The sequence below is a fragment of the Vicugna pacos genome, chromosome 20, assembly GCF_048564905.1.
Source record: "Vicugna pacos chromosome 20, VicPac4, whole genome shotgun sequence".
In the NCBI taxonomy this organism is placed as follows: domain Eukaryota; kingdom Metazoa; phylum Chordata; class Mammalia; order Artiodactyla; family Camelidae; genus Vicugna; species Vicugna pacos.
Window position 1 is genome coordinate 35,402,125 of NC_133006.1, and position 15,549 is coordinate 35,417,673.

General features: G+C 49.9%; 2 protein-coding genes across 4 annotated transcripts in view; both read left to right on the forward strand.

Moving 5' to 3' along the window:
* Positions 1-3,039: 3,039 nt before the first annotated feature.
* The window catches only part of GFOD1 (Gfo/Idh/MocA-like oxidoreductase domain containing 1), a 96,884-nt gene continuing 84,374 nt past the window's right edge, over positions 3,040-15,549 (forward strand). For 2 of the 3 annotated variants that reach the window (XM_072945670.1, XM_072945669.1), the window contains exon 1: positions 3,040-3,310. Coding sequence is in view for 1 of the 3 variants with exons in the window: in XM_006198631.4 (XP_006198693.1) it covers positions 9,289-9,541 (253 nt within the window). In the remaining 2 variants the exon portion in view is untranslated. Of the gene's footprint in view, positions 3,311-8,416; positions 9,542-15,549 lie in introns of those variants that run through there. The other variant, XM_006198631.4, reaches the window with a different exon arrangement.
* TBC1D7 (TBC1 domain family member 7) overlaps positions 9,405-15,549 on the forward strand; it is a 130,405-nt gene continuing 124,260 nt past the window's right edge. Inside the window, exon 1 of the mRNA XM_072945672.1 lies at positions 9,405-9,541. The gene's annotated coding sequence lies outside the window, so the exon portion shown is untranslated. The remainder of the gene's footprint in view (positions 9,542-15,549) is intronic.

Below are 15,549 nucleotides of genomic sequence, written 5' to 3' on the forward strand. Positions count from 1 at the left end.
CAGAGCAGGTTAGGACGAAGTGGGTGTCAGCTGTGTCACTGCCCCGTGACCCACTCCTAGGGCCCCGGCTGGTTGATGCAGAAGTAGTTTCTGTTCACCCAGCACAGCTAGGATCTGCTGGTTAATCAAGTCCTTCTTCTTTCAGATACTTCTTCTTTTCTGTTGCCTGATGGGGTTCCTTAACTTGGGATGTGATCCGATTAGATCAGAGTGGGTGAAGTGAATCGAATATTCATTTAGCTTGGCCTAGGGGTTGGTGTTCTAGCTGGGGAAGGTCTCCGTCCTATACCCAGGCCTTCCTGTAGTTCCATGTGTGTCCTTGTGGGGCTGGTTCCATCTTTCAGCTGGTAGACTTGTCCCCAGAAATTCATCACCAGAAACTTTCTTTTGACTTCTCTTCCCCTTTCTTGGTTTGGACTCTTATAGCCAGGCTTCTCTTATCTGTGCTCTTCAGTAGCCTTTATCTGCCTGTTATCTCTCTATGACTTTGCACACTCGTGAGCACCACTCCACTGCTAGACAGTGTTCTTCTAGTTGGGGCACAAGCAAGCTTCTCAACCCACGGGCAGAGGGCCAGCAGCCGCCAGTGAGTTAAAGTTCTGCTTCAGAGACGGTCTCTCTTCCCCCAAGGGACCTGTGGGCCCACAGACAGGTCACCCCCACTGTGTGAGGCCTTCCTTGGTTTACCTCAACGGACTGTCAAATACTGTTGATCTGCGTACCATGAAATGGTAAGGGTGGGCAAGCTCTGTGGGCTAAAGATAACTATGTTCTAGTCTGTAAGCCATGTGCCCAAGTTTCGTGATATATACCTGATATCGTTTAGCTCCTGGCCCTCCGCAAAGTTTCATTGAAAACTTGTAATCATGTCCTAGCTGTGTGTGAAGAGGAGAAATAAAAGGCGTGTACTGGTGGCCTGGGGGTCTGGAGGTGAGGGGCGACGGGGGGTGGGGAGGACAGCTGGGTTGTGGTGGTGGTAACAATAGCTGGTGAGAGACTCCAAAGGGAAAGCGAATTCCGGGAGAATCAGGCCTGCTGCTCCCGCTCTCACGTGGGCTGTCCCTCCACGGATACAGAAGGGAATCTCCATGTCCTTTCACTGAGGCAAACAACATCGCCTATTCCTTTCTCCTCCCCGGCCACCACCCCCTCCTCTGCCCCGCCCCCTCCCGCGTGGTTTTTGCTTCTCACATAGTACATGGCACGTACCTGTTTGCTTCTTTCTGATGCCCAAGGCCACGAGCTTCCTGATGAACATGATGACATCTTTTAGCTCTTTTATTCCCAGTAAGCAACCCAGGGACCCATGCAGAGCAGGCAGGAAATGACCCTCATTGGATGTAGGGCTGCAGGGCAGTGCCTGTCTGGTGTGGTTGTACAGCTTGTGGAAATGCTTAGCGGCAGCCCTGAGCTTTGAGTGCTTCCTGCCACCCCAGTGCCCTGACCTCTCCCCCAGTCTCCTGTGCTTGACCGTGACCCAGCAACTAACATGTTGATGGTTGATCCAGCAGGGGGCCTCCAAGACCCTGCTCTAGGGTACTGGCGTTTGTTTGGATTGGTTGGTGCCCATAATATACCAGATGTTAAATAATTTTACTATCATCCCTGGGTGAATGAATGAATGAATGAGTGGCCTTGGTTTCCTTCTCCTCCCGTTGCACTTGAGTGACCCCAGACCACACTTAGCCCCCAATTACCTCTACCTGAGAACAAGCACTGGGTCTCTCAGCCCTTTGGACCATATAACTACAGGGCTAGAGCCTACATTATGGTATCACTGCCCAGATACATATAGTTCAAGTGATTGATTTTTGGATTCTGTATGTTGCCTCAACTGAAAAATAGGAGAGCCTTGTTTGAAATGGAGCATATATTATCTTATGTGCTTAACCCTTTAGACCAGAAATGGCTCTTAATTTGAATTGCAAAGTCCACGTCATCCTCTCCCCAGCAGTGTTTACTTTCTGCCAGACTGTTACAAGGGTTATTTTCCTGGTGTGCTAATCTGTGTATGTAAGCAGTGTGTTAATGATTTGGGATCCTAAATAGGTTTCCTATGTACTTATTGATCCGTCCGGAAAAAGCACCATACCTACTTTCTGTTTATTTATGGAGCAATTATACCATCTGCCCCCCAAGCCTTCACAGGCTCACTGAGGCAGCAGAAAGTTACTCAGAAGAGCATTATCCCAGAGACATCACGGGCATGAAGAGGCCAAGTGCCCTGAGGATTTTCACGCATCAAGAAGAAAAGTTCTGTATTTTCCCCGTAAACTTGTGATGCCCAAGCCCCTGTGTACTTACTTTACCCCCGTTCCCACCCTCCAAGAGCCATGAATTTGGTGATGGTGATTTAAAGAGCACTTGAGTTTCTCTTAGGCTGGTGAGTGGCACAGATAAGAAATCTGTTGCTATACCACCTAGCTGAGTCAACTATTATTTTTAGTATTTCAGAGGACTAGCAACTAGTTAGATGAACTAGTACCTAGTTCATTTCCTCAGAGTTGGAATTAGAGATACAAGAAATTTCTGAGCATGTGACCAGAACTGTTAGTTCATTTAAACATTTACCTGGTTTTTTCCCCTTTATTTTTGAATGTAAGAAAAGAGGAAAATACATCTAGAAAGCAGTTTTTATTTCATAGGTTATTTCTTCTTAAAAATACATGGTTGAATGCACAACAATGTGAAAGTATTGAATGCCATTGACTTGTACACTTGATAAAAATGGAAAATTTTATGTTATGTATATTTCACCCCAATAAAAAGACAAAAATACATAATTGCAATAATATTATATAGGCAATATTATCTTGGCTTTTAAACATAACATTATGCTATAATCATTTTTCCATGCCATTGTATATTAGAAAACTTGACTGTCTATGGGATTGATTTATTCAACAAAGATTTATTACATATCAGTGAGGTACCAAGTATTGTTTTAGGCTGTCGAGATAAAGCAATAAATGAGACCAAGGAGAGACTGGGACGAAAGCAGCTTCTATTCCAGCCAGGAGAGATGGGCAGGTCAAGGAAGCAAACTCAAGAAGACTGTGTAAGTGGCTGAATGGAATGCAGTCGGGTGGCGATGGAAAGCAGCCCCAGGGGGTTTGGAAAGAATCACCATCATAGGGTGGGGAGGATGCCACATGTAATGGAGCCCAAGAAGCTGAGAACAAGCCAACAGGTGAATGGAGGGCTGAGGAGCTGCGTTCCCGGCAGAGGGAAAAGAAAGCACAAAGATCTTGAAGCAGGAGAGAACCAAGGAGTCGAGAGGAGGCAAGAGCAACTGATCCTCAGCTGGAGAGTGAGTGGTGTCTGACCAGGATGGGGAGGGACAGAGCAGAGAGCCTCCCGGGCCATGTTGTGGGGTTTAGATTGTGTTGTAAGCACCGGACAAAAAGAGCAGTTTTAAACAAGTCAGTGACATGCTTTGCAAAGCATGCTCTGATCCTTATAGATCAGAGGCAGCTGGAGTGTGAGGGTCAGTCCTGTTAGGAGGCTGACCGGGGGAGAGATGATAATGGGCGATCCTGTCCCTGCCCCGTCCCCCCCCCCCCACCCCACAGCTGCACAGCAGGGCACCTCCTTCCTGACCTGGAGGGCAGCTCCACTGAAGCCTTCCTCTGGGGATCACTGGCTTGTTAGCGGATGGGGAGAGAGACAAAGAGAAAGGCAAGTGTGCTTCCTTATCCATCTCCCCGAGAGGGTCAGGGCAAAGCAGGGGCTGTGGTACCTAACGTAAGTACAAGGTCGGCATGCTCAGTGGTTCCGCGCTATGATTTTGGAGTCAGTTGATTTTGGTCAGATGCCTGCCTTTATGACCACTCTCAAGCAAACTGCTTTTTTATGGAGCAGTTTCTTTATTTGTAATAGTGGGGATAATTGTACTTACCTAAAAATACTCTGAGGCATAAATGCATACAAAGTGCTTTACTTATGTCTTCATGTGTGTAGCAAGCCCCCAATAAATGGTAGCTATTATTCATGACAAAAAAAGCCAGACTTGAAAGCATAATGATGAACGGATGGGTACTTTTCAAAACTCTACTGATGAAAACAAGTTCAGGAATCAATTTCAGCATGATGCGTTTCAGAGCTGTTTAGTAGATCTGCTCCAGACTCCTCAGAAGTCATAACTGTGCTAGCTTTTCAACTTGGCAAAGCTTTATTTCTACAAAGAGCAAAAGTATGTCATTCCACACACAAGTACTTAGATTTATAAGGATATTGGGTATTTATGGATACTCAGCTAAAAATAACCAAAGTCTGTTTCTACTATGTGTCAAAAAAAGCAAATTGAAATAGCAAGACTTTCTCTTTTATTCATCAAAATATTTCCAAAACTGCGGAAGCAAAATAAAAATTATTTACATGAGCTATGTAAGGATGGAGAGATTAAGGTAGAAGTCATCTTGTTTTCTGAAATTTCTGTAATATGTGTAAGTGACTATTATAATGAAAAATACTCTAAATCATCATGAAAACTAAAGTAACAGGAGAAAAACTTCTATTTTATCATCATCCTAGGGCTGTGAATAAAAAAAAAAGAATCCATTCTATTTTTATTTCTAAAAGAAGGTTTAGAATGTTCTTTTTGGATTCATGTGACAATTATGTGAAATGACATTAGACTGGGCCTAAAATCTTCGCCCAAATGCAAATAGTAGAGGTTGGCAGCTAATCCATGGACTGAGGGGAAAGAAAACTCTAGGCTTATTTTCAGAACTGTTTCACAATGTCAAAATGTCAGGTTGTGTTGAGATTCAGGATCCAGGTTTAAGACGTTTTTACGTGAATAATAACCACCTGATGTGTCTGAGGGGACCGGGGATATAAGCACTATGGTTCAAAGATCTGTGTGATCAGAAGCTCAGAATCGATGTGTCATCCTCCCCAGCTCAGTGCTGATCAAGCAGGACCTGCCGAGCTAGTGAGACACAAAGGCGCACCTCACCCAGCTTCTTGGCAAGCCCCAGGCTGGGAAGTCGCCCCAACTCCTCCTCACTCACCTCCCACGTCCAGTTGGCAATGAGGCCTGGGAGGCTTCATCCCCTTGCCACCACATAAAGCACCCTGTTTCAGCCCTCCTTCCTTCACTCTCGGGTTATGGCAGTGGTATCCTTGCGGGCCTGAGATGAATGCAATCTGTTCACGGTCTGCTTTCAGCCTTTCAGTGATTTCCCATCATGTCCGAGCCTCCTCCACACACTTTCCACCTCGGGATAGCTTGTTTCAGTCTCCCTGTGTCTAGAATCTCCTCCCCTCTTCTAGCTAACTCCCACAAGTCTTTCAAAGTCGGGGTCCAGCCCACTTCTCTCTCTGCAAGTCTTCAAAGACTTCCCATTCTGATTTCAAAGCCTTTCTCCGCTCCCAAATCATCCCCCGCAGGCCCCTACCTTGGCATGAGTCACGCTGTGCTGCCATTGTAATTCATGGCCCCAGTCAACAGGCCACCAGGGGCAAGGGCCTTGGGTGCTCAGCAGCACTTCTCTGGGGCCTAAGCCATCCTGGCACTTGGCACAGTTTTTGGGCATTTATAAATAATAACTCATACAATTCTCATGATAGTACATGGTTATTAGAAGAATATATAAACATTCATCCAACAAATGTATATTAAGTGTCCAGCAGGTGCCAGATACAATTTTAGGCTCGGGAATTCAGCAATGAACAAGACACAGAAACTTCTGGTCTCAGTGAGTTTATAGTCTATTGAGGCAAATGGATGATAAAGAGATAAACAGGTCTCTAATATGAAGTGAGGCCGGGAGAGGAGCTAGAAAGAAAAATAAAGCCAGACAAAGTGGTGAAATGGGACAGAGAGCTCATTTTAGATAGGATGGTCAGGCAAAGGCAACTTGAGGAGGGGACATGTGAGGAGAGACCTGAGTAACGTGAGTGAGTCACGTGCATACGTGTGGAGGGTGGAGATGGGGGTGGGCAGAGGAAACAGCTAGTGCAAAGGCCCTGAGACAAGAATGGGCTCAGTTGGCATAGCCCACAGCGAGGAGGCCAGCATGCTGGGATGCAGGGTGTGGGGCGGAAAGTGGTAGGAGATGAGATGTTCCAGGCGGAGGTGGGGTGGTTAGGTCAGGTACAGCTTTCCAGGCCATCCTGAGGACTTCGGTGTTTATTCACTGGTAGGTGTCAAGCCTGGTGGGACATGATCTGACTTACCTCTTAAATGATCACCCTGGCTGCTGAGTGGTGAACACGGACTATGGGAAGCAAGAGTGGAAGCAGGTAGACAGACAGTGAGGAGGCAAAGCTGTGGTCCAGGTAGCGATGCTGCTGCCTGGGGCTCCCTGACTGCAGCAGACAGGTCGTCAGACTGGATGGGTCGTGAAAGCAGAGCAGACAGCGTCTGCTGATGCAGGCTTTCGAGTGTATGAGACAGAGGAGTCCTGGATGGTTCCAAGATTTCTGGCCAGCTGGTGGGCCAGTGGCACCATTTGTTGAGGTGGGGAAAATTGAGGGAGAAGTGGTTTGGGAGGGTTAGAAATGAAGCATTCTGTGCTAGACCCATAAATCTGAGTTGAGTTCCCTTTAAAAGAACACAGAATTTCCTCTGATTGGCTAGATGTTGCTGCCCTTGTACAATTATCTCTCACATCAAGAAATGATGTTGGTAACAGACTCTCTCTCTCTCTCTCTCTCTCTCTCTCTCTATAAACGTTTATGGAGAGCTTAGTATGTGCCAGACACCATTCTAAGGACTTTATAAAACTAACTCATAGAATCCCCCCAAATCCTTAGCGGTATATACCATTATTATTCTCATTTTAGGGGTTAAACTGGCCCAGAGAGGTGCAGTAATTTGCTTAAGATCCTCCAGCTAGTAAATAATACAGCCCAGAGTCAACCGCAGGTGCTCCAGCTCCGCTTCCAACCCCAACGCCCAGCCGCACATCTCCTGTTCCATGTGAATGGGGCCATCTTTGACACGTGACCCCGCCTCTGGGTACCGAGCCTTGAGTCTAACACCATTGCCCGCACCCCCGCCCCCGTGGGCGTTCCTGCCTCGGTGCTTACCAAACCTTTGCTCTAAAGAAGCCTGTCAGTATTGGTGGCTACGCCCCTTTTGTCTCAGTCACCCCAGCACTCAATGTCCTCGCTGCCTTTCCTCTTAACACCCTGAGGTCAGCCTCCTCCCTGTATTGTTACACACAGGCTTTTTTGGTTTCCTGCTCTCTCCAAGCGCCCCGCCTCACTGCCAGTTGTTACAAGTTGTTTTAAAAGCTTCTACAGATCTCGCTTTTCACCCCTGTGTTCCAGCCGACCTTGTACCACATTGAGCTGAGTGCTGAAGACAAGAGACGAACACGACAGGACGCCTGACCTCTCCAGAAACTTTGAACTAGAGGCTAGGTCCCATGCCTTTTAGGTTGCGTCCCCCCTCCCAGCACCAAGTGGCCGCAAAGCGGGCAATCAGTGAACATTCATTTATTTAGCAAATGTTTATTGAGTGCTCTTACTACAGGCCAGGTAGGCAGCGTGATAGGAGCCCAGGATATGGCGGGAAACCGGACTGCGCAGGGTTCCCACGGGTCCAGAGAAGCGGGACGACCCTCGTCCTGGCTCTGGCTCCTACGCGAGGACTCGGGAAGGGAGCAGAGGCTTGAGGTGGGGGCCGCGGGAAGTGGCGGCGAAGGAGCCAAGCTCGAGGCGAGAGGCTGGCGTATCTTCTGACTAAGCGACCCCTCGTTTCGAAAACCGGACGCCACACACACACACACACACACACACACACACACACACACACAGGACATGCCGCAGCCGCTTCGGGAACCCCTACCTCACTGCCGTCGCCTAGCACAGCAGCGTCTACGGGGGCGCCGGCCTCGCCGGGAAGCAGGGCTTATCCAGACAAGACTGTTGGGGAGGAAGGCGGCTGGACGGTGCTTGCGCGGCCGGCGGGTGGGAGGCACAATCGGAGCAGTTTCTCTTAGAAGGAGAGGGGAGAACTCCTTAGCTCGTTGCCCGAACTCTGGAGCCTGGATTCCCATCCCAGGCCTGTTGCTTACCTGCTGTGCGACCTTGCTCAAGTCCCTTCCCAGGACTCAGTTACATCGTCGGTTAAATGGGTTTTCAATTAATTTAGGGTTGGTGCGAGAATTAAGAGAGAGAGAATGCCTGGAAAGCTTCCCTAGCTTGGTTCCCAGCCTGGAGGAAGCGCTCCGGGAGCGGAGGTGGTAATTACCCACTGCTCACACCTCGCCGCGTCCCTTGGCCTCCCACGGGCTGGGGCGCCCGCTGCTCTCTTCCGAGGCACCGACGACTAGCCTATTAGGGCGCGCCCTGCCTTGATAGATTTATTGGCTTGCTTGGGGCGGGGTTTGGAAAGAAGCGAGGAGAAGGAGGTGGTGGAGGGCGAAGAAAGGGAAGACGCGAGTGGCAGGAGGCGAGCGAGGCGGGGTTGGGGAGGAGCCCGGCGTGTTCCTGGGCCCCGGCGCAGCGCGCACCCGGAGCCCGCGGCGGCGGGGGCGGGGGCGGCGCGCGGCGGCCAATGGCGCGCGGCGCTGCGGCGGGGGCGGTGCAGGAACCCCCGGCCGCTGACAGCCAAACTCGCCAACTCCGCCCTCGCCCCCGCGGGATCCCGGAGCCCGAGCCGGCCTCGGGCTCAGGCCGCTCGAACTGCGCGGCGAGCGAACATGGCAGCAGAATAAGGCCGGGCCCGGGTCGTGGCCTCCGCGCTGCAGCTGTAGCTCCTCGCCCAGCACCCTCAGAGCCGCATGCTTAGCTGGCCTCCTGGTGGCCGCTGGTTTATTTTATTCGGAGCGGCGGGCGGGGAGGAAAGGGGCCCCGCAGCCCCGCCGGTCCGGACTCTGGAAGCGTGTCGGGGCTCGTGCGTGCGACTCGCCGGCTGAGGAAACGACGCGAGGAAGAGCCGGTCCCGGCTGCGGCGGCTCGGGCGCGGGGATGAGCCAGCCATGGAGCGGCCTCGGCGGGGCGCACGCAGCCGGCCGGCGCTGCGGCGGGGGCGCCGCCTGAACCCAGGCTCCGCTGGGCTTCGGGGCCTCAGGCGCCAGTGGAGGGTCCCTGCCGCCGCCTCCGGGAAGGACAGGAGCCCCTCGTGACGGACACTGCAGCAGTCACCGTACTGAGGCGCCCGAGCCTGCTCCGTCCGCAGCTCGGTGCGCTCTGGGCACCCGGGCGCCTTGCCCGGTGTACGGGGGCTGGCGCACCGCGGCGAGCTGGGCGCAGGACTGGCTAGAGGGGTGTGTGTGCGCGTGTTCGAGCGGAGATCCGAGCTAAAGCAGAGCCAGGCGGACCAGAGCAGCCATGCTTCCCGGGGTGGGCGTGTTCGGCACGAGCCTCACGGCCCGTGTCATCATCCCGCTGCTGAAAGACGAGGGCTTCGCGGTGAAGGCGCTGTGGGGCCGCACGCAGGAGGAAGCCGAGGAGCTGGCCAAGGAGATGAGCGTCCCCTTCTACACCAGCCGCATTGACGAGGTGCTGCTGCATCAGGACGTGGACTTGGTGTGCATCAACCTGCCGCCGCCCCTCACCAGGCAGATCGCTGTCAAGACCCTGGGTAAGTGACCCCTCCCCCACCTCCCCTCCAGCCTTCTTTCCTTTCCAGGTGCTTTTCCTGTCTCGCCCCCTCTTCATATCAGCGGCTTACGTGGCATCTACGCCCACCAGGGCACCTGATAGCCCACACCCCACTTTCTCCTTCCTCATCCCTGGCCTTCCCCACACCTACGCTTCCCTCCTCCCTTCTGGCACCACCTGAACGCGCTTCCCCACGTGTGTGGCGCGGAGGCTGGAGCAGGCGTGTGTTCCGGGGAAGCGGACCAGGCGGAGGAAATGCTGCGGAATAGGGAAAGGCTGCTTGAAGGAGACAAAACTAAGTCCCCAGCTGTGTGTGATGCGCCGGGGTGTGTGTGTGTGTGCGTGCGTGCGCGCCTGCGACAGGCGAGTGCGCGCCTAGGAACGCCGGAATAAAGGGCCCAACACGTGTTTCGGGTTTTCTTGGGGGCAGTAGACTACCTGACTGTTAGCAGCTGTGGCGCCCTGCTAGGATAGTTTATTTCTTTCTGCTGTGAGTTAGTTTAGTGTGAGATTAGAGAGGTGACGGTCAGCTGGAATTGTTTCCTTTTCGCTGAAAGCAAGGGTGGCGGGAATGATTGGATGGGGGTGGGGTGGGGAGGGGATGTATTAGGATTCGGAGGCGGTTGGGAGGTCATAGGTTGATTCAAATTTATCTGAGAAAACCAGAGGGATTTAACTTTCGAGTGCGGCAGCTCAGGAATTATCTTCTGCGCATACTTGGAGTAATGGATCTTAAAATCTTAGGGGAGGGCGCAGTAGTTCCAGAGGCATGGATGTTTGGTGTGCGAAAAAGCCCCACGCTGCCAGTTTCACGTTAAACATGGAATAGTCCCTCCTTAATTCCCCGCAGTAGTTCCCAGGCCCGGTGTTGACAAGCAGGTGGGGATGAGCCTTTCAGCCTTCAGAGGCTGCTTTCCCCCAGGCAGACGGGACCATGTAAGAGCAAATCATCAGTCACTACCTTGCCCAGAGGAAAAAAGAAGTACATGTTTGTCCATCAGCAGTTCTCACACGAACCAGGAAGGTGGCTCCCTCCTTACCATCCTGAGAAAATGTTACCGCCCACCTTTGAAAGTTGGAATTTTTGTTGGCGTTTGAAAGAACGTTTTATTTTTAAAACGTGGTATGGATTTAGGGTAGGTGGCATGGACATATACTTCAATTCGATCTTCTGAGAGCTATGACCAGAATGTATAACTCTTTCACCCTAGAAAACCATTTTTTTCTCAAGCCCTTCTCTTGTTGACTCAGATGGGACCTCTGGTAGGATTCCTAAGGAGGCTCTCCAAGGCGGTCAGTTTTCACGTTAATTTTATTAAGCTTCTGATCTTTGTTGCCTGTTGTCTTTGGCCTTGAATTGAACGTCATTGGGTTCTGGCCAATATTTCTTTTCTGTTTGATCTAATGTATATGTTGGGTGGCTAACCTCTGGGCTTACAATGGGTCTGTGCATTTAAAATAGATTATAACCATCCTATAGCATAAATCTGTTAGGTCGGTTTGTAGAAAACAGGTCCATTTTGAGTCCTGTCTCTGTTGGAGAGCTTATAACTGATCACATCAGAAAGACCTTGTTGTAACATCGCTCCCCACACCCCCCCAGCCCAGGGTAGTACAGTCTGCAGGTCAGACCCACAGAGCAGGTCTCCTGGAGGGTGGCAATTTGGGGAACAAGGATGTCCCTGTTTCCTGACAGTCTCTGGTTCTTTAGCCAGGAGAGCATTTGGGGCTCTGGCTTTGAGAGAAGTGGCACAAGTTGTACATTTCTGGATACTTCTTTGTTCTTACTTTCAGACATCCCTATGATTTTTTCCTTGACAAGGCTAAGGTGGGTTACTTTTTCAAAACCAAGAGTAAGAGGCATGAGAAATAGACTTGGTTTAATAATCATAACTAAGGAACAGGGGTTTGTTCATATTTTCAAGATAAGTCTTGGGCTTTTTTTAAATTCCTGATTTCCCAGGTAATTCGAGGTAGTCTGTGATTATAGGAAATGTGGAGGCATTGGATTGAGAGATAGCTGAATATTAGGCTCATTCCAGGCTCTATCTTCACTGGAAAATCCCCAGACGTGGCTTTCCTTCTCATTGTACCTGCGAGTACCAGGCAGGGTGGTCATCTTGGTTTGTTTAGCTGTCACAGTTAGACGTTCAACACATACGACAGAGGAAGTGAAAAACCGCAGCAGTTATTGGGCCAGTCTGACCGTTGGGGGTTTATAGATAATAGTGTTTGCCTGGGATTGAAACAAGCCAGTCCTGACTAGTCCTGGCCTAGACGATTTGTCCTTCCATCAGCAAAGGCATGGGCTTTGGGTTGCTTCTCTAGCAATGGTGAGAGATCTGTGCCCCTCCCCTCCACCCATACTGGTCACAGGCCGACTGAGGTGAGGGGCTGATGGGGGGACCAGAGAGACATAAAACTTGCAATCAGTTGAATCACAGCGTTCTCCTTTGATTACTAAAAATGTCCTTGAAATCCCTACCTTAGTGAACTAGCATTTCTCTGTTGTAGAGACTTTTCTACAACGGATCATTTCTACAGCGTCCAGGGCTGCCTCTTGTTATGTACCTACCATGTACAGTGTGGTAGGAGCTATCTGTAAAGTGTTTCATTCCATGACTAAAATAATCCTCTAAGGTAGGTACCCATTTTACAGATGAGGCTACAGTCGAATTGCTTCAGGACACACAGCTAGAGATGTGAACCCGCCGTTGCTCCTCCCCTAGAGTCTTCCCTTCCTCTCCCATCCCCTAAACTTGCTCCTTGCCTCCCTTCTGTCAGTTGCAGCCCAGGTGAGATGGTAGAAGTTAGCCTTTATTGGTGTTGACCCTACCCATGGAATGGGTTCCCAGATCTGGTTGATGCCAGCTCCTCACCTGTCTCGTATCTGTTCCTGCTTCTGCATCATTGCTTCCTCCGTAAAAGGACCGAGGCTCTTACCTCGCTTCCGAATTAGGCTCCAGTCTGCCCCTCCCTAGCCCTGCCTCTACCCAGCTTCCATGCTGCTGCCAGAATTACCTTGAAGACCTGCAGACCTGATCACGTCACTGCTCCCCGCTTCCATCACTTCTGGGAAAACCCAACTTCTTGGCTTGATGGGCAAGAGCTGACCTCTAATGAGCCTGCCCAGCCTCATGTCCTGCTGCCTGTTGTGGAACCCTGTGCACTTCAGCTAAACCAAACCACAGGTGTTTCTTGGAAGGGCCCTGGTCTGTTCATATGTCCATACCTCTGTCAGGAACATGCTTCTGCCTCGTGTGTATGATGGATGCCTTTTCATCCTTCAAGACTCAGCTCCAGTGTTACCTCCTCCCAGAATTCTTGTCCTCCATCCTGCACCCCCACATACCCATCTGAGGTCTCAGCACCATGTAGCTCCATCTTTTCTCGCACTTATTTTAATACATTTGTTTAAAAAGTAGATTTTATTTAGTTATTTTAAATAGGTTATATATTCACATGGTACAAATTTCAAATGCTGTTAACACATTTAAAATAGTACATGGTGAAGTGTTAAGTGTCCCCTAGTCGCTGTCCTTTAGCTGGAGGCAATCATGATTACAAGTTTTTTGTCTCCTTTTGAAGATTTTTCTGAGTATATGCTGGTGAATCTGTGTGTGAGAATTTGAAAAATGTTTTTTACCCAATTAGTGACATCAGTGGGGGAAGGCATAGGTCACGGGTAGAGTGCATGCTTCATTACTTCTGTCTAAAATACATATATATATATATATATATATAATATATATATATTTATATATGCATAAACCCGATTACCTCCATCCCCCAAAAAACCCCAGGATTAGTGACATCTCATACATACCGTTTTTGTCATGCAACAATATATTATCTTGAAAATTTATATATATAAATTGTATATATGTGTATATAAAAAACTCAAAATGTGAAAGTATTCTTGTTCCTAATTTTGGCTTGCATAGTGTTTCATTGTATGGACAAATCAAAATTTATTTAAGCAGTTCCTATTACTCAACATTTAAGTTGTTTCTAATCTTTTGCTTATACAAACATGTAATGAATAATCTAGAGCAGATGGCATTTTGCGTAGATGCCAATCTCCTTGTAGGATAAATACGTTAACTGCTGGTGAAAAAGGATGTGTTTGTTTCATTTAACCAAGACACTGCCAAATTACCGGGCACCTGACTGGACACTGCTCTTTGTCAATTTCCTCGTGTGCCTCTCTCCACGAGCCCCTGACTGTCAGGTGCCTGAAGGCGGCCGAGGACAGTCCTGCTCACCTTTGTATCTAGAGCAGCATCACACGGAGGGCCCAGTGTGACTCCTGGCCGGCCCTTGGTCAGTCAAAACATGTCCCCGGTTTGTCCTCCCACAGCAGGCCACTCCACCGAGACTGTGCAGTCAGCCGCCTCCTCACTCCCCTCTGGATTCCTCTCCACTCTGTTCTCCACAGAACAGGTGAGTGGCATATACATGTATGTATGTGCTTGCGTTGCTCGCTGCTCAGAACCTTTCAGTGGCTCCCATGGCGCTTGGACCAGCATTCGAGCTCTTCGCTGTGACTTCTGTGGCTGAAATGGTCCTGCCTCGGAAGCTCTCCCACCCCTTGGGTGACGACATGCTCTCTGGGGCTCACTCCCTCCTCTCCTGTCACTTAGGCCTCTTTTCTGTTCCTCCCAACACACTAACCGCTTTCCTGACTCTGGGTCTTTACAGACTGGCTCTTCCCTCTGCCTGGAAGGTTCTCCCCTCACTCTTCTGACTGGCTGGCCCATTCTCACTTTCAAGTTTCAGCTCAAATGTTTATCAGGAGAGAGGCGTTTCTGGTCCTCCCTTCCCACTCGAAAGTCTTCCCCGCAGCTCTCCATCGTATACCTCGATCATCCTCTTTATCCTCTTGGTAGTGCTGTTCACAGTTGGTGATAATCTCCTTCATTTGTTTGCTCAGCCTCTTGTGTGTTACTTGTCTCCCCAGTTAGAATGTAAGTTCTTTGAGGTGGTAGGGCCTTTGTCTGCTTGGCTCCCCTGGTTGCCTTATCTCCCTTAGACAGTGCCAGGCACTGAGTCACCTCCTGGGCACACTGTAAATATTTCTTTAATGACAGATGAATGCCTTTCATGGAATGAATGAACGCTCGGGTTACAAACAGGATGTGTCAATCAATACAGAACATTTTTGTGCTGCCTGCAATAGCCCAGTGCGTCTCAGACTTCAGTTTCCAGTCCCAGTACCTGGGCGTCTTGTCCAAATGCAGATTCTAGAGTGGGACCTGAGATTCAGAATTTGCAGCCAGCTCCCAGGTGCTGTGGAGGCTGCAGCAGCCATATAGAGGTGTGATAGCCCTCTGGCCTTTGGGAAAAGAAGCTGTGCCCTGCCGTGAGTCATTAACCTGGCAGGGGGACTGTGTTCAAACACCTGTTGCCTTTGTGCGTAACGTAATGACGTCTGTTCCATGGTCCCTGCCCCAGTTTTGGGAGATAGTAGTGCAGGCTCCCTTGGGGAAGTCTCATGGGATGGATGGCTCTTTGGGATGGTGAATGAGGCTGTAGGGTTTCACTGAGCTTTGATCCTGCTGCCGCACACTGTTCTTGCTCCAACTTGTTTGTCATCATTAGCTACGGACCTGGAGCTCTGTGTCCTTTCCTGCCCTCCTTCACAGTGTCAGATACTGCTCAAGGTTGAGGAGGGCTGCTGGAAACAGGCCTGAGAGAGCAGGGAGGAAATGGGGTTGAGATGGGGCCCTGCTGGCTGGCCGAGGTTGCCACACTAGCAGAGATACGGCTGCTGATAACGAAACAGTGTATTTGGACTTGAGAGTAACCCTTCTGAAACTCCAGCAAACCCTGCATTTCCTGTTCTTCCTTCAAGTCTTTTCTCCATCTGTTCCTGTCTGAAGACTCTAGAAAAGGGGACTGCATTTTTTTTTCTCTACCTCTGGACACTGAGAGAAATCATTGCGGTCTGTTGATTTGGTGCAGAGTTGAGGAAGCCCTGGGGCATAT